Here is a 19,105-nt window from a genome sequence, read left to right as displayed (position 1 = left end):
TTGCCCTTTGCTGTTGGTTTTAATGTTGTCTTTGGTTCCCCCAAACCTTTTCTGGGAATGGCCAATGTAGTGCTGTCCAAGTCTACTCCAACTCCAAATAAACTATCAACATTGTTAGAAGGAGGTCCTTGGTGCAAAAACCAGCATGCGTAGTCCTACTGCATTTGAACACGCCAGCATTGGAGCTATAGAACCTATGAAAATGAAATATAGTTCTGAAATAACAACACCTGTTCTGTACTTTTACCTTGAGATAAACAACTAAGATATCATTTGTTTCCTGTGTGCCAGCTGCCAATGCTTAGTTTAGAATGTATTACAGAAAAGAAGAGAGTTGAGAGCAATATTGGTGTTTATAGTTTTAATGACATCATTATCTCTGTTTCTTATTTTTCAGGCATGAGTTCCAGTGCTTGTGTAGCTAAAAGGCACACTTGTGCACAAGTGGGAGGTTCCAAGGTTTATATAAAAGGGGAAAGAATCCACAAAACATGTAAAAACCCAGATTTGTACTGTGTGCATGTGTGTTCAATTTCCATTTATATTCACTTGCATTTACCACCTTTACTTTCTGCATGTTACTGAATTATGTTTTTGATTAATTAGAAAAAAATATTAAAAGATCAAAGATTAAATTTTAATTTGTCCTTTAAAAAAACAAATGGGAACTGGAACTTATTTTCATGAACACATACCGTGCAGAGTGTCATGTGTTTGTGTGTGGGGCTTAAACAGTTATTCAGCCACCATGTTTGATGTGCCATGTGGGCAGATACATGTTCTCTCCATAAATTTTCCTTGACTTACCACACTCTCCCCTTTTCTTTTCTTCACAGAGGTGATGTGCATACCTAGATGGGACATTTGATTCATATTATTATTAGTAGTAGTATTAGTATATATAAAATGAAAGTGTAATATTTAAAAGAAAAGCTAGTATAGAAGAATTGGAGTGAAAAACATTGCATTCACATTTTGAAATTATGTAATATCTCAGGCTTTGGATCTTGTGAATGGGCTTTGATATGCCAATCGATAAACATTGTTCAACCCTGTCTAAATTTTCCTTTCCTTCCTTCCTTCACTTTTATGTAGCTTGCAAGTTTTGCCGTAACTGCACAGCCATGCAATTTTGCTTCCTGTTCTAACTAGATTTGAGCGTTTCCCCAACGTCTAGCCTGGTTTATCCTTTTCTCTTCTTCTTCTTCTTCTTCTTTTTCTTTGTGTAATTTCTTAAAGATTTAATGCAGATCTGTTGAATTGTTCTTCAGTAGGGTGGGATGTGCATCTGAGCATTTCGTCGATATTCAAAAAATATGTGTGTTTAACAAAAGATCTTATAAACATGTTCCTCAATCTCCAAATGTATATTTAAAGGCCAACACAGAAGTTACACCAAACCAACAAAGTCTGGGCACCACATACTGTGGTTTGGAATGATCTAAGCATGTTGGCTTCCCAGTAAATGTCTGGTTGCTTTCCATTTGATTTGGGGGATCTAGATAGTATTCCCAGGAAGATTTTTTGGTAGGGAAGGTAGCTACAGTACTTTTTCCTAAAGCTGAAATGATGATTCCTTGCAAATGGAAAAAATGCCAAACATTTTTCTGTCTTGTGTGTCAGCTGCAAATTGAACAGTGTGGAAACTGTTATATGAGAGATGCATACACTTATTAGTGTCTGTCATATCGCCAGAGCCATAGCCTCCCTGTCAAAATACCTTCCTCCTTCCTTACTTTCTACTTCTGTTTTGTTTGTTGGATGCTGAATGCTTCTCTGATATTTTCAAATGAGGAAATGCTTATGCAGCCCTTTATAAAACAAATTACCTGCTCCATGAATTATTCCTTTGTCTTGACTTCTGTTCATATTGCCATTTCATGAGCCCCCTTTCTTCCCAGTTCACCTTGTTTATTTTATTTTATTTTATTTTATTATTTTAAATTTGGTTCTTTACACACTCTTCCTTCACAATATTGCAAATGCATTTCCTATGATTTATTAAAGGAAAAACATTGGAAATATTTTATTTACAAGATTTATTTCTTCACCATACAGTCCCAGGTCTGCAGTCACAAAAATAGACTATATGATTAAGACCAATACAATTATATAACACACAAATCTGTACCCAATTAAGCATTTAGAGTTTGAGATTCTGTTACTGCTGTTGAATTCTCCCCTCTCCCCTTTTCAAAAGAATCCCCACTCTCACATTACCCTATTTTAGCAGTAAAAAATAAATAAGATTTTAATTGGCTACTGGAGCTATAGAAACCTGTGAACTATCACTGCACACATTTGACCTGCTTTAAGTTTCACAGTATTCTCCTTTTTGTTGCAAACACTTGACCTTTGCAGACTACAAAATGCAGCAAGCTCACAATGCCTTGCAGCTAAACAGAATCCTTTACGATAAAGAAAAGAAAGAGTGACTACAGTTAATAGTGTATTAATAGTCAAGATCTATATAACTGGAAGCCAGTTTGACATATAATATAATTGAACACGAAGTCTCTCTTTTGACAAAGCTTTGCAACATCACCTTTCACCTCTCATTGCCTCCCAGGTTGCTGTCTTCAGGCAGCAGCCAGTAGAAATCATTTGGCGTCTGCGGTGCTTACGTCACAGAGGGACTTTGGACCATTGTCTCATTGTCTCATCAGGCTGAGCAGGTTCAAAGGCTTTCATTCCTCAGAAATGGAAGCAACAAATCTGGCACACTGGGAATACCAAAGAAGATGTATTTGATTAATAAAGTACTCCAACTGAATGTCTTTTCCAGAGCTGCCAGCATGATGGTTTTTAAAGCAAAATACTTAAGTCTAGCCTTAGAATCAAAGCAAGCTAAAAGGACAGGATGTTCTGAATTTTCACTATCAAACATTCTAAATCGCCAAATATTCCCATGCATTGTTGCAAATCAACTTCACAACATGTTTGGGTGCAGGATTGTGGTGGCAGGGGGTTAGACTAGATTACCACTGGGGTCCCTTCCAATTCTATTATTCTTTTGCAAGTACTTGATCCTTCAGTGTGGCAGCACCTGTTGTCTGGAGCTCCCTGTAGATTAATAATAAGCATGCACCTTTACTATACACTTGTAAAGGCTTGCTAAAACAATAAATTGTTTAGGCAAGTCTACCCCAATGTGCTACGGTATTTAGACGTTTGTACATTGATAAATTTTATTTTGTCAACTTGGTTTTTTTAAGGTTGGTTAAAGTTTGATTTGTATTTTAATGACCATTTTATATTGTTTTTATGCAAACCAATTGTAGACTTTGCCTATTAAGCAGTTAATAAGTATTGCCAAATAAAAATAAATCCAGCTGGAGTGAAGAGATCATTTCAAGGCCACCTTAAATTTTCCAAGTCTTCTATAGTCTTTTTAAAATCTCTTACGCCCTTGACTGGTTCCATCATTTGTGATATTGAGGTAGTTTGTCCTAGGCAAATCAGGTTGGTTGAAATATATATTATTGAGTAAAGCATGTTGCTGTAAGCTTACAGAAACTGCCTGATAACAGCTTGTATAAATTTGTTTTAAGAAAACAAACAATTCTGGTAACATTCTCCTTGCTTAAGAATAACAGAGTGAAGGGTGACTATGTGCTGACTTGAGCATGCAGTCTTGAATACGTTTTTAATGGTAATAACTGGCTATTGATTGAAGTGCGTATTTACATAAAGTCCACAATAAATCATGCAATTACAAACACATTTGATATGCATAATTTCTCAAGTTGTATTTAGAACTGTAGTAAACATCCATTAAGCTGCCAACTGTGCAATTTTCTTTTATGCAAAAGTTTGCAAACAATTTGAAAAGCCAACCATATAGTTGGCATTAACAACTGCTGTTCTTTCAGCAAGGATGCACTGCACTGTGGGGGTGTAGTTATTACCCTTTAAAAAAAAAGAACACACAAAAAATAAAGGACTATAGTGGGACCTGTTTGAAGCAAGGGGTGGCGCCTTGTTGGTAGTTTACAGAAATATAAGAATTAGCCTGCCTTCTCTGCCAACATAGGCTACCCAAGCTATATGTGTTGTGATTCTGCAGAGTGAGTGTAGAAATTGATTAAAAATTCAGATTCCTGGAAAACTTGATATTATTTGTTTATTTATTTCATTTAAGAAATAGAAGGGGGAAAGGGGTTAAGCTAATTTGAAAATTCTGACCTGGGTTTTATGTACTTGAAAGAAAGACAGAAACACAGTGGTTGTGGGTGTTGGCTGTTGTGCCATGTGTGGCTCCTGCCTTCTTAGTTTCTTGGTAGAAGCAGAATAAATTATGCAAAGTATCGCAAATATGCATATGCCGTTTGCAGAACTCAGCATTTCTGTATGTTGAATGTTGGTGTTGAGCAGTAGCACACGTAGGTCTGCCTAAAATGCAGCAGGAAATAGGATGAGATATATCAAGGTACATTCGCTCTTCTAAAAGTAGGAATAATTCAATAATGCACATATTGTACATTGTGCAGCTCCTGAAGCTTCCAGTCTTAGGTCTTTGCCCATATTAACAGGCATTTCTGGAAGACACTGATTTTATTTAGACTTTTTTCAGTTTGGGTTTGTGGACTGAACTGTCCTTCTTGCTCTGGTGGATGACCTTTATTGAAAGAGAGAGGGTATGTGTGACCCTGCTTCCTCTTGTTTGATCTCTCTGTGGCTTTCGAAACCATCAACATGGTATGCAGACTGACTCCATGGGATGGGCATTGGGGGTGCTGTACTCCAGCGGAGTCATTTTACAAAGTAGTGTTGAGGGGATGCTATTCAGCCCTCTGACAATTACGTCATGGGGTGCCACAAGTAACTATATTGCCACCAAAGCTGTTTAGCATTGGGAGTGGTCATTAGGGGATTTGGAGTGAGATGCTACCAGTATCTATTTCTCCACTGCACGTGAGTCGGGTATATTTTTGCAAGCCCTAGACTGGAGAGGTCAGTTATGCGTTGTGGATGTGGTCGCACTTGTCTATAGAAGTAGGTGCATAGACTGGAAACGCACCAGGATCCATCTTTTTCTCTAGAGGCCCAGGAGATCTCAGTGCCTAGGGATGCCTTTTACCAGCTCTGGCTTATAGCTACAACTATTCCTGGACAGACATAACTTGGCCATGGTAATCCAGGCACTGGTGGCCTCAATGATTGATTGCTGTAGCAGTGGCTCCAGTGATCTTTTCCTGACTGAACATCTCCTGCCCTGGAGTCATCATTAGCTCCTCTGGGAAAAATGCTGGTACCTGTTTTCTGTACTGTTTCCCAGCAGGGCTAATCACAGCTTCAGGTGCAGGGGAGATTTAGACCAGAAAAATAGTGCAGGGGGAAAGGTTAAACTCCATCTCAGTAGCATGCTGTTCTGATCAAAATTGGAGCCCCTGTGGCCGCAGAATGCAAAAATAAATATTGTCAAGAATATTGCATTTCTGTATCATATCACAGCTCTTTGGGCTTAAGATCCATTGTAAACAATGAAAGTCTTGTAGTGTCATGCTAACATATTGTCATTCTATTTAATTGGGCTTTGCAGCTTGTCATATCTGAAGCAGAGTTTATTTCTAACTAATTAAAACCCATGTTATTTTATATGAATAGAATAATACAAAAGAGGAGTAATTATAATAACCAAGGTATCCTGGCTCAGTCAGTCTTCATATTTTATTTATTCTAGAAGTGATTAAAATATTTAGAGAACAAACATTTAGCATGCAGCAAAAAACTGTGTGTGAGATAGAAATATTTTATATTTGTTGCATCCTCTCATTACTCTTTTACCTGCTCAGCAAATGATTGTGGCTAAAATAAACATAAAAACCTGATACTAGAACTTATTTTTACTGTAGATGTCAATATAAATCCAGCAGATTCATCCTTGCTGTTTCTGCATGTATTTAGACTAAATTTACTGAATGTATCAACGATGCACCCACAGTTCATATAGCAACTCTACGTCTGCTCACCAAGCACAAAATGACCTGATGGTGTTTCCTGCTTGGCAGGGGGTTGGACTGGATGGCCCTTGTGGTCTCTTCCAACTCTATGATTCTATGAAGGTTGTTAACTCCTCAAAGAAAGAGATATTGGGCTGAATAAGACAACATGTTTGTTGTAGCTTTTAATGCATTGCTATACCGACTAAATTGTTCACCACTTATTCAATTAACATTTCACATGTTCAGGACTGTTTAGAAAGGCGTAGAGGGGAGAGAGAAGATGATGCCCAAGCTAGAGGATACATTAAATATCTCTGCCTTAACATACTGGTACATGACTTCTTACAGAAAAAGGACTTGATCCTGCTGCCTGCAGTGTGGTATGGGGTATTTAGCCCCCTTTGCCCCACTCTGGTGCTGCTCTGGATAAGACCTTCTGAACCTGCAATTTGCTCAGGAAATCATCCCATTTTCAAATCAAATTGAAGATGGTTTGGGAAAACACAATATTTATCAACTCAGGAAAACACAATATTTATCAAGCTACAGGATAGATGTGGATAATGGCTAATGTTGTGTGTGCATGGCTTCACAAAATAGAGATGGGAGTACACTGGATGCAAATTTAAATGGGGTGCATGTACACAGCCTAAGTAAGAGCTGTTAATTTCAGTAGGTTTACTCTGAGTAAAACGTAGTTGAATACCACCAGAGATGTATACATACAGATGTACACTTCAGACTTATTTTAGGAACATGTCTAACTACCAGCACATGCTCATCATGACTTTTTGTTTGATCTTTTTCTTTGAATGGTAACCTCCCCCTGCTCTGTATTGCCGTATTGCAAAGTGCTTTAAAATTTCTCCAAATTTCAAAACAGGATTTGCATGTTTAATGGGAGGCAAGGTGTTTCTTAAAACTATGCGTAGTCCTGTTGGCATGATAGAATTTAATTATGCAGGTTTCTGTATTGTGATATGAGCTGTGGGTACTATTTCAATGTTTGGCTTTAACATTTCAGTTTGAAAAATTGTAAAACATTATGTTGTGATAACTTATTTGAAAAAGAAAAACCAATAAAATATCCCATCAAAACATATGTATTTAGAATTACTCAGTTATATAAGACTACTACAAGTTCAATCTATCATTTCCTTTATGCATTCATAAATACTAATATCTGAATCTTAGGGCTTTGGGTAGCCCTAATTTGAATATTCAACTAAAACTTAGCTGCACATAATCCATGAAGTGTGCTAATGAATTAATGAATTATTAATGCTAATTGGTTTTCCCAGTGTGGTAAAAGCTTTTGGTGTGTTTTTTAAATTAAAAAAACCCCATACCAATCTGGCAGATCTTACTCCCACCTCAGTTTAATTTAACACTGCGTGGTATGGATTACAAGATAAGAAGCTCATTAATCCAATTGAACCAAATAAATGAAGGCTGATTTATGATTGCCTGCCTACTTTAAACATAGTGATTAGATGGCTAAATAGCATTTTGTGGTCAGGCATGAAAACTGCAGTAGTCAGGCATGGTTAGCCGATGTTACCTGCACCAGATGAACATGATTAATTGTTGGCATCTGTTTGTTTTGGGAGACAATGGGAGAGTGTGCCTTTACAGGTGAAGTCAAACCTTTGGAGAGTTACAGAACCTGCTGTGGCTGTAGAGACCAATACAGGAGAGACAGGTTTTGCAGCTGGGGCAGATGAAGAAGTCTGGTTTTGCTGCTACTTCTTGTCTCTGCACCCCTCCCAGGGGTAATTTCTCCTTTAGTCACTGCTATTGTTACATGACCTGACTGACGGTCTCCATAATAGGACTGTGAAATCCAACTATCCCAGGAATAGGGTTTTATCAGTTCTAGCCCTGAAGAAGCATCTGTAAATGTGTGCCAGTGGGCCTGATCCTTCCCTTTTAGAGAAGTGTCAGGTCTTTTATTTAAATTAGTTTTGGGGTTGAATAGTAATTAACTGTGCCTGTTTGATCTGTTGCAGTGCATATTTGTTATGACACATCGTGGCTTTTCTTACTTTTGTTAAAATTTGTACGCCACCTCTGTCATTAAGAGGAAGTGTGATGAAAATCAATGAATAAATAAAATCTGTTCTAAGGAGAGTGAAACCCTGTGAAACAGCCCAGAATAGACGGATTTGATTAATCTGGTCATAAGGGCACATGCTGCTGATCACAGGATATAAACGACACTATATTAAGAGACAGTGTAATTAAGATACTTTGCATAGAAATTTGGAAGTATGCCTGGCTCTGTGCCTTGCCAGATATGTATGTGTTTTATTGACAAAGCTTTTCTGTGGTGATGAGACCTGCTGTGCTAGAGAGATGGACATGAAACATTTACTTATTCACAGCTTCACAATGCAGTGAGGATTCACATGCAGCTGAAAGGTCAAGGAGATTCTTTGAAATTAATTTTCTTCTAGGTTAGCATACTGCTGCTATTGTTTACTTGCCTATGCCAGTGTTGCTGTCCTTGGTACCAAAGTGCATATTTCATGCATTTAGCTGTATAATTATTTAGCTTGCACTTCATTCCTGCAAGATACAACCTTGTTGTAAGCATGATATTGGTTATTTCATTGTGCAACATAGAATCATAGGATTGTTGGAAGGAACACCAGGGTCATCTAGTCCAACTCCCTGCAATGCAGGAATCTTCTACCCAACATAAGACTCAAATCCACAATCCTGAGAGTCTCATGCTCTATTGACTGAGCTAAACGGCCTCGGTCCAGTATACCTGAAGGAGTGTCTCCACCCCCATCGTTCTGCCCGGACACTGAGGTCCAGTGTCGAGGGCCTTCTGGCGGTTCCCTCGCTGTGAGAAGCCAAGTTACAGGGAACCAGGCAGAGGGCCTTCTCGGTAGTGGCATCCGCCCTGTGGAACGCCCTCACAGCAGATGTCAAAGAGAAAAACAACTACCAGACTTTTAGAAGACATCTGAAGGCAACCCTGTTTAGGGAAGCTTTTAATGTTTAATAGACTATTGTATTTTAATATTCTGTTGGAAGCCGCCCAGAGTGACTGGGGAAACCCAGCCAGATGGGCGGGGTATAAATAATAAATTATTATTATCCCAACTGCCTAACAGTTTAAATACAAAATGCTACATTGTACTGAATCATCACTTCCTTTGTAATATAACCAACCATTGGACTGCGGCAAAATAGTTGGACCCTGCAGGTTTGTCGATCTTCAACTTGTGTATCTGGTCAATTTCCCAGAATTCTCTTGGGGAAGTATTTGACTGATGGTGATTCTCTCTGCCAGAATAGGAAGTTGGCCTTCACTATTGACTTTTATACCAAGCATCTTGGTTTACTGCAGAGCAGGATGAAACTTGCAGGAAAAATTGTGCTGAATTAGATAGGACATGTTAGAAAGCCCATTTTTAGGCAATTAGGTGGTAGAATCAAGGATACAAATAAAAGCATATTTGTTAGGGGGAAATGTATGGTTAAAATGCTTTATGATGTCTGTCACACTCTATGATGAATGCTAGCTGTGTGTGTTTTCTGAAAAAGCCAGGTTCTCTTTGACTACCATTGAATCAATGGTGTCCCATCCAATAGAATAGTTATGGGTCAAGAATGGCTTGCTACATTTTAGGCTATCCAACTTTGATGAAGCAGTGCATACCATTTGTTGTGATGTGGTTTTTTAAATTTCTTTGATAAAATTGCACCCAGGCCTACTTGGCAGTTAATTAAAAAAGGGTTTCTGTCTAAGATGTCAATGGTACCAGGTTGTTTGTACTTGCTTGGAGTCAATTGCACCTCAAGAACATTGGCCCGTGCTTGTGTCTAAGAGAAGTGTCACATGTTTGCTTGCTACTGACTGATAAAGGCAAGTTGGGATTGGCTGGGGAAGTATTTGCATGAGCTTGTCAGACCTGTGTCTTTTTATGAGGGAAACTTGCTGTTTTCTCATAAGAACAGCAACTAACTTCTTGTTTATAATGTGTCATCCCAGCACTCTCAAAGTGACCCATATTACCCTTCCCTTCCCTGTGCATGTCTTCTGTCTAAGGTACATTTTGCTGAGATGCGGTCTCTGCCCTCAGACATCCATCTGGTTTCCTCATTGCTATCATTTTATCTCTTCAATACTTCTTTTAAATTATGGAAGGCATTCCATTTGCTTGACATATTGTATGTCCAGCGTTATTGATGATCTGGCACCTTGACTTGGTTTTGTGTTTTAAAGTTTTGTTCTTTTCTTTTAAAAATGTAGGGGATTGTTTTATTTTTTTTTTTGGTCTGTTTTGTTTTGTAGCTAACTTGGACTTTTCCAAGAAGAGAAGCAGGACAGAAATCCATTTGTATAATAATAATAATAATAATAATAATAATAATAATAATAATAATAATAATAATAATGTGCTGGATTTTATTTATTTTAAATTACTGGGTGGAGACTCTAATTTGAAAACAAAGACTTTCATAAATGGTGGTTTTTGTTTGAAGGAATGTGCTGAGGCTAAAATACAGGAAATTATAAAGAGACTAGATTGCACTCAATTAAACTAATGGGGAAGCAGGAGAGACCTATCTGGTGCTGAAACTACTGAAATATGGTCAGTGCATCTCGGTTTCATAGCATTTCTGTATTCTGAGCCTGTATTTTGGCCAAGCTGCGGGAGGCAGTGAAAGATAGACGTGCCTGGCGTGCTCTGGTCCATGGGGTCATGAAGAGTCGGACACGACTGAACAACAACAACAACATTCTGAGCCTTTGCCATTTGCATCTTCATGAGGGAAATGCCAATGGCAAATTTAATCTGGCCATAGGCTGGGCACAAGCTTTGGAACTGAATTTTCAGTTTTGTACCACGACTGCCAGAGACAATGTGATGTGGCCTGACTGAAAGAATCAGGTGTTTGTTTTGTGTTGTAATATTTTTTGTTACCATCCGTCAACTTTCTTTTAGGGTTTGCTTATTTCAGTAAGCTCCATTATGAAGGCTGCTCAAAAGCCATTATGAATAAAGTATTCTGCTTGAAAGTCACTTTCTGCAGAGCCTTATTTTCTCTAGTACTCGGTTAGAGAATCTTCACACAATGTGTTTGAACCACGTGAAAAGAAGTTTTTATGTTACAACCAGTGTGTGGGGCACTCTCATGTGGAAGCAACATTTAGTCATTTCCACCTAGGAAATAGTACACGAGAAATCTTTATTTCTATTTTCTTCTGAAAAGGGGGAGGGAAGAGGCTTTGAAATAACTGAGCCTGTTTAACAATGCAATATCTGCATTCCATTCTTCATAAATAAACAAGATAACAGACTGCTGCACTTACAAAAAATGAGATTTTTAAGGCTGTCAAATTATATCCAAGCACATATCCCATATGGAGCAGGGAACACACACAGTCCTGGGTTTAAGTTTATATAATACCGCAGAACATGAAAAAGAAATGCTTATAAATAGTATTGAATGATAATGGAGCCATGAGAAAAATCAATTCATTTCTTTGAAGTGCTCTGCTTGCATCACAAATCTGAAGTGGACCTTTTAAATATTTATAAAAACTGTGTTGGCTATAAAAAGTATGTCAATCTAGCTTTGAAAAAACCAACAGCAGCAGTTTTTTATATAAACAATTAAGCAACTACTCTTACAGGTATATATTTTTAAACCTATTTTCTTTCACCGTGACCTCAATATTGCAATGCTGATCCCTCTGATAAATAGCTGGATGAATACATTTTTAGGCATGTCTTGGGAATGGAGCAACTTGTCTGTTTTTTAGATTGATAGATAGTATAAATAAATTATCCTTAACCTCTGACAACTGTAGGTGAAAACAGACTTTGATTTGGAAATGGGTTTTAGTAGACACTCTCTGTATTCCAAGGCATTTTGTGTTTAGCTCGCAGAAGGTGTGGTCTTACTATGACTTACTATGACTGCACATTTGTATCACCTGTTTAGGTTTTTCCGCAGGCTGTGACTAGACATTACAACAGTTGAGGAATTCTGGTTTTCAGCAGCAGTGGTGAATATCCTCCTTTAACTTGTGGCTTGGTTTGCACAGGATGTTAAACCATAGTTCCTTCCCTGCCCCTAATTGTGCCATATAGAGCAAGACACAAGTCAGAGTCTCACGGTTTCTTTCCTCCAGACAAACTGCGAGTTTAAGGCAAGGTTTATGTTTGTGGTTTGTTTGGAGGAACCAAACCACAAACCAGGTTCACATATCATGACAAGCCAGACTTTGGCTTGTTTTGGGTTTGTTTCCTCTCCTTCATGGTCATGTTGGGAGTTGGGAAGAGCAAATCTCTTGAATGAACTATAGCTTATTTTCAACCACATGTTGCACCAGAATGTAGCCAGTTTCTAGTAATACAAAACATGTGATATGACATTACTACCCCTACTAGAGTGTTGACAGGTGAACTCTAGTCAGCTGTGGGATAACTTTAAAATTTTTGAACCAAATCTGGCTCATCCTTTTAAATACATTCTGTAAAACTTCCTTAATTAAAGACAGTGGTGGAGTTGTTTCTCTGTTCTGTCTCTATTTTTAGTTTCTGGTTGTTTCCTTATTCTGTCTATGAAGAGAAAATTATTTTTGAAAAAGGTGCATTGAGTCTAGGGGTGGAGAAGTGTAGCCCAATTGTAACATCAGATCAGATCTCCCTGATTCAAATTGTAACCCCCTGCACAGTCATTTTCCCTTTTAAAAACACAGGGAAATCCTATCACAGACATCCTGATACCACAAAGCTGTACTTTTGGTAAGAAAATTAGTCTCTACCTCACCACCTTATATGTAGTAGGGTAGGCATATGATGGAATGGCATGACCGTCACAGTCATGTGTTTTGCCTTTAGGCAATTCCTGCTGCAGTTCTTGCAGTTCTTTAGGCAATTCCTTGTGATATCATGAGATGTGTGATAGAATCTGTAAAGTGCTCATCCAGAAATATTTTAAAAAGGACAAAACCTACTCTATTGAACTAAAAGGTAGCAAACAGGCCAGAGATCTTATTATAGTATGATCCCAATTAAATCATCCCAAAGGCTAGATAAACTGGAATGCCTTAGCCTGGCATCTTAAAGCCAGCAGTGATAGTACCAGGTGTGCTTCCCAAGGGAGAGCGTTCCACACGTTGTGTTTCTCACAATGTGACCTTCTGCACATCCCTTGGAGGGGGCACTCTGAGAAGGGTCTCTAATGAATGCAGGATCCAGGTAGGTTTATATGGACAAAGATTTTCCCTGAGGTGTTGGGGTCCTGAGCTGCATAAAGCTCTATACGCCCAAACCAGCAGTTTAAACTGAACCTGGAAACTAAATGATTATCCTGCTTACCAGCTTCATACTGCATACACAGTTAACACAAACTGTTTCTTTTTAAAGCTTCTGTTGCAAAGCATCCAAAAAGAGGGTATTCCATGGACTATATGCAATGGCTACTGCCTTATGCATATCTAGAATTCTTTGCAGCTTGCTCTCCCCCCAAATGTACGTGTTCTCATATTATGGTCTCCCTCAGATAGAAGTCATCACTACCTGGGTTGAGCTACTCATGAGAAACTGTCTGCCTGCGGAAAATGCAAAAGTCACCATGTGCAGTTGTTCCTTGAACAAACGAGTTACTATTTCCTTATTCTATTTTAAAATGAGTCGTTGGGAGAACCAGTGCTGTGGTCACTTCTTATACCACACACAAGCAAAATGCTCTGTTTCTGAACAGTGGTTGTGCTGTGTTCCTCTATCTGAACTAACCCTCCAGTGTTGTGAACTTTTCCATCCCTTGCATATGTGATCTGAAAGGGTGGTTCTTTTGCTGTACTATAGAGTGCTCTGGACTGGCTTTTGTGCTGTTTCTGCAGAGACACGAAGAGTGAATTTGCCCTTTTCAAAATGGCTATTTCTTGAGTTTTTATGGGAGAAAAGCAAAAATTTCTTCCCTCCCTAAAACTGGGTTTTTGATAAATCTGGGTTGCCTCGCCATCTCTGTGGATTTGTTAAAGGTTAAGTCCTCCATTAGCTTCATTATTCAATAAACCTCTTTGCCTAGAATTCCAAGCATTAGTCCGTCTCCCTAGTGCTCTTTTTACCAGTAAACTGAGTCTTCAGCTTGTTTGTACGAGACTCTTTACAAATGGTTCAGGTTTCTTCAAATTTCTGAGATCTTTGGGAAAAAAGCAGTCCTTCTCATAAACCACATTTTCTTCTTTGAGTTGAAATGGTCATAACACTTGCCCAAAATAGCTTTGGCTGTTTTGGTGCCTGTTGTTGGAGTTTTGCAGATAGACTAAAGATGTTGCATGGGTCTGATGTTCTGAATTGGTGTAGTGCTATTGTTGGGTTTTGGCATAGTCCCTATTGCAGACAGGAATGGGTGGGATGCAAACATGATAAATATTCTGTTAACCCCCATATTCCTACTTTGCTCAGGAATGTTGTAATTAGGGCTTGTTCTTGTTGCAATGCTGAAAATTAAATATTCCCTTTGGGTCAGTCCCACTGTGGAAATGCCAATAATAAAGTTGGTTTTAACAATTCTTCAGAGTCCCCCCCCCCCCCCGAAAACTTCTTCCTTCCTGATAGTAGTACTTGTTAAATCCCATGGTAAACTGATCAACCGCATGCAACAAAGTGTAGGTGTGATTTCTAGAATGTAGGTGGAAGAAAACTTGGAAGAAAGCCAACAGAAAACAATTTGGAAATAATCAAAGTCTACTTGGTGCAATCAGTGGTGTTGTCAGGGTACATCAGGAAGCCCCCTAAATTCAGCAGAGGTGGGTTATATTTTGAAGTAAGTTAATACTGCCACCTAAAGAGGCCTTTCCCTGTAAGACCATTAAATAATGAGTCTGAAATCTCTCTAACTGCACCACTGTGTGTAGTGATGGTAGCAAAGTGTACATGCTGTATTTTTCCACACCATTGTCTGTGCAGTGTCAGTAAGTTCCATAGTTCACAATGACATGTTTGTAAAACATTCATTGGATAAATTATGTCAGATCTGTGTACTTCTTCTTGAATACAGTTTCTGTATCTAAGGTGTCCTGAACCTCTTGGCTATTGGTTAGAGAAGTCAGTACCTGTAGCTTGAAAATATGGATCAAGTCCTTTGTGCTGAATGGCCAGCTAGTGATATTGACCTTTAGACCTTCACCCTTCATAGATAAATCTAACTAGACTGCTGTCAGTTGTCCCCCTCCCCCTTAAAAAAATTAAGTAGTTTTGGGGGGAAGTGTGTCCCTGTTGTTCAGTTTCAATTTTTTTCCTTTCTCAAGTAAGCTGTTAGAATGAGGCGGTAGCTAACCAGATCCAGGGTCTCTTTGATAAGGCTGGCTTAACTGTGTCCACTTTAATCTAATTTCAGATCTGATTTTGAGAGGGAAACCAGAATAAATGGGAGTGTTGGCTTGCACTTGATTTTGTAGACTTCTCAGTGGCATTTCCAGATAACTTATTTGGATTGCACCTTTGCTTTGAATAAGCTCTGTTGTGAAGTTGCTTACTTCTTGAAAAGAAAGAATTGGGTGGTGTTACCTGCCTATTTAGTTGGCTTCTGTTTCAGCCTCAAATGTTAAAAATGATTTTCACGTGCATCTCCTAAGTGACAGATTGTTCCTCCTTTGATTTACAGAAGCTTGGTGGAGTCTCTATCATTGCTGATGAATATATTGTAATATTTTATTTATTTCTCTTCAAACTGCAACTTTTCCTAACTTCAGTGAACATAAAGATCAAAAGAGTATTTTTTTCTTTTTCTTTTAGCTGTCTCCGTAATGAGGTACAGTGCTTCATCATTTGGATTTGCTGTAAGTAGTCTCTTAACTGAAATGTACATTACACAACTCCCTGGTCCTGAATGGGGTAACTGTGCCCCTGAAGGACCAGGTACGCAACCTGGGAGTCATTTTGGACTCACAGCTGTCCATGGAGGCACAGGCTAATTTTGTGTCCAGGGCAGCTGTCTACCAGCTCCATCTGGAACACAGGCTGAGACCCTACCTGCCCACGGACTGTCTCACCAGAGTGGTACATGCTCTAGTTATCTCCCGCTTGGACTACTGCAATGCACTCTACATGGGGCTACCTTTGAAGGTGACCCGGAAACTGCAATTAATCCAGAATGCAGCAGCTAGACTGGTGACTGGGAGTGGCCACTGGGACCATATAACACTGAGAGATCTGCATTGGCTCCCAGTACGTTTCCGAGCACAATTCAAAGTGTTGTTGCTGACCTTTAAAGCCCTAAACGTCCTCGGTCCTGTATACCTGAAGGAGCGTCTTCACCCCCATCATTCAGCCCGGACACTGAGATCCAGCGCCAAGGGCGTTCTGGCGGTTCCCTCATTGCGAGAAGTGAGGTTACAGGGAACCAGACAGAGGGCCTTCTCGGTAGTGGTGCCCGCCCTGTGGAACGCCCTCCCATCAGATGTCAAGGAAATAAGCAGCTATCCTATTTTTAAATGACATCTGAAGGCAGCCCTGTTTAGGGAAGTTTTTAATATTTAATGCTGTATTGTTTTAACACTCGACTGGGAGCCGCCCAGAGTGGTTGGAGAAACTCAGCCAGATGGGCAGGGTATAAATAAATTGTTGTTGTTGTTGTTGTTGTTGTTGTTGTTGTTGTCAGATTGCTATGTTTTTCCTCTATAGAGACCATGAAGATAATTAGTTCACAAGTTTGCACCCTACCCATAAAATCTTGTGGATGCTCAAATTGTAGCCAAATTAATAAGAAGTCTATATTCACATTTCTCCTCCTCTCTACATAAATCTAACCATGCTTATCAAGCAGGATGTAGAAAGATCAGTAAGCATTTAACAACTTATTTTGTGTTAGGGATATCTTGTAGTAAACTGGTACGGAACAACTGAAAAAGTTCCTTTAACTTTCTTGACTGACACGATGAAGGCTGCATGCACACTACTCATTTAAACCACAAACCTTCCTCCCAAGAATCCTGGGAACTGTAGTTTAAGAGTTCTGGGAATTGTTTCTTTGTGAGTGAAAACCACGTTTCCCGGGATTCTTGGGGCAGGGGAATGTGCTTTAAGAGGGCTTTAAACGTGTGGTGTGCATGCAGCTTGAAAGTCTGTCGTGTCTTTTGTTTGTGGCACAAAGGATGAGCTCGCTTTAATCTGTGCTTATCCCTGTTTTTATTCAAATGATTTACACTAAGTTAGTCTACAGGCTTGTGGCACAATTAGCAGTGTATTGATTTAAGCATGGCTTGCCTTAATGGCTTCTGTATCTTTTCCAGTTTGATGCCACTTTGGATGTGTTGTCATCGGTGATAGTTCTGTGGCGCTACAGCAATGCAGCTGCAGTACATTCAGCGCACAGAGAATACATGTGAGTACTTGTGGTTATTTTTAGCACTTATCAAAGTCTGAGAAGATAAAGGAAAAAAAATATCTGCTTCCTCTGGGCAGTTTTCCTCTTTATGTTCTCCTAGCAACATAATAGCCATACTGACATGAGCCTCCCTGCTCTTATACAGCTGACTACAAAGTGTTATTTATTTAAACCTTTTTATCCTGCCTTTCACAACGTGTTTCTAGGTGGTGTGCAACAAAATAGGTACACAAAGCATTGAAATTACAGTACCAAAAATAATCTGATAACCCAGGGCAGGATTAATAACCCACTGGAATTAAGTACCTGTGACAACCTAGGAGCATAAATACGTTTTCAGTAAGCTCAGGCACAAGGGTTGTGTGCCATTCCATAGAGAGGTTGTAGACGTTAGACAGCATGGAGGACTCAACTGAATTCTGTGGATCTATGGAAGGTTTGTTGTTGTTGTTGTTGTTTAGGGGGTGGTCTTACCACTGTCTCCTTGAGCAGGCAAGGAACATCCCCTCTCACCAGAAGTTGTTAATCACCTCCCTGACCCAGAAGCTTGCTTTTATAAGCAGTGAGGTTCAAGAGTACAAGTGGTTACCTTAGGGTTACCAGACATCCCCAGTTCCCAGGGACAGTCCCTGGATTTGCAAATCTGTCCCCAGGAAACGCGGCAGCTTCAGCAGCCCGGAGCCAGTCTGGTAGCGCAGTTGGCTCTGGGTGGCTTCAGGAGCCCCTTGCTGCTTGCTGCTGTGATGCCCACCATTTTTCCTTGCTGGAAGTCCCCATATGATGTGTCCTCTCCTCCGGAGAGGAAAAATGGCGGGCGTCACAGCAGCGAGCAGCAAACAGCTCCTGACGCCAGCCAGAGCCAACTGCGCTACCAGGCTGGCTCCGGGCTGCTGAGGCTGCCACTGCCGCCGCCACTGCCAAAGGGGAACCGGGGACTTCTGGCGGTACAGATCTCCTGCCACCTTCCCCCTTTGTTTTGACTGATCGGGGGAGGCTCGGGAGTCGTGGGCAGGCAGCCATTGCCCAGTTTTTTTAAAAACTCTGGGCATTTATGTTTTACAGGGTGCGAAAAAAATCTGGTAACCATAGGTTACCTAGACTGAATCAAACACTTTCCAGATGTCCTCAAGCCTTATTAACTCAAACTCTTCCAACACAACATGCCTAGACAGTGCTCTGGACACCTTTTGATGCTGTAACGGTAGAGACAAGGTCCTGGCAGAGGCAAGCAATTTTATCCTCAAAATGCTTTGCAAACAAGTTTCAGCAAGCTACTATCAGTTCCACCATCTCATTTGGGCCAGACTGTAAAAGACCCCAAACTACCTGGGAAAGGTCTGAGGGGCAGCACAATGAGGTTGCAAAGGAGGCAGAAAATTAGGTCTCCCTTGCTGCCTTTATACTTCCCACTTAGACTTGATAATGAGCACTCACCATTCATCTATGTTCAAGTCATTTCCCGGTGTGTTTCATTGCCCAAAGCTCTGGTGTATAGCAAGGAGTCAAGTGGGCTCCAGAAAGTGGCAGAGCGAGCTCAAGGACTACCAGGTCAATGACTTGTGCTATTTGCATATTTCACAGTTCTGCCAGGGAGTGCCAGTCATATCGGCTCTAACTCCCTGCCAGCCACCTGGAAGCCAATTGAATCCATCAGAATCTATGGGCAGATCATCCTAATAGGTCCCTCACCTCTGCAGAGGGGAATAGGTGCTGAAAGCTTAAAACTCAGCAGGAGGTGATCCAACCATGACAAGGGACTGATGTAAATATCTCCCACTTTCCAATAACCCTCTTCC

At 39.9% G+C, this 19,105-nt stretch overlaps 1 protein-coding gene across 2 annotated transcripts in view; it reads left to right on the top strand.

The window, feature by feature from the left end:
• TMEM163 (transmembrane protein 163) overlaps positions 1-19,105 on the top strand; it is a 106,937-nt gene that overhangs the window by 63,539 nt on the left and 24,293 nt on the right. For both annotated transcript variants that reach the window (XM_033163873.1, XM_033163864.1), the window contains 2 exons: positions 15,719-15,762; positions 17,215-17,306. In XM_033163873.1, the coding sequence (XP_033019764.1) occupies positions 15,719-15,762; positions 17,215-17,306 (136 nt within the window). The remainder of the gene's footprint in view (positions 1-15,718; positions 15,763-17,214; positions 17,307-19,105) is intronic.

Source organism: Lacerta agilis, chromosome 1 (genome assembly GCF_009819535.1).
Source record: "Lacerta agilis isolate rLacAgi1 chromosome 1, rLacAgi1.pri, whole genome shotgun sequence".
Classification (NCBI taxonomy): domain Eukaryota; kingdom Metazoa; phylum Chordata; class Lepidosauria; order Squamata; family Lacertidae; genus Lacerta; species Lacerta agilis.
Note: the sequence above shows the minus strand (reverse complement) of the source record. Positions and strands in the feature narration are given on the sequence as shown.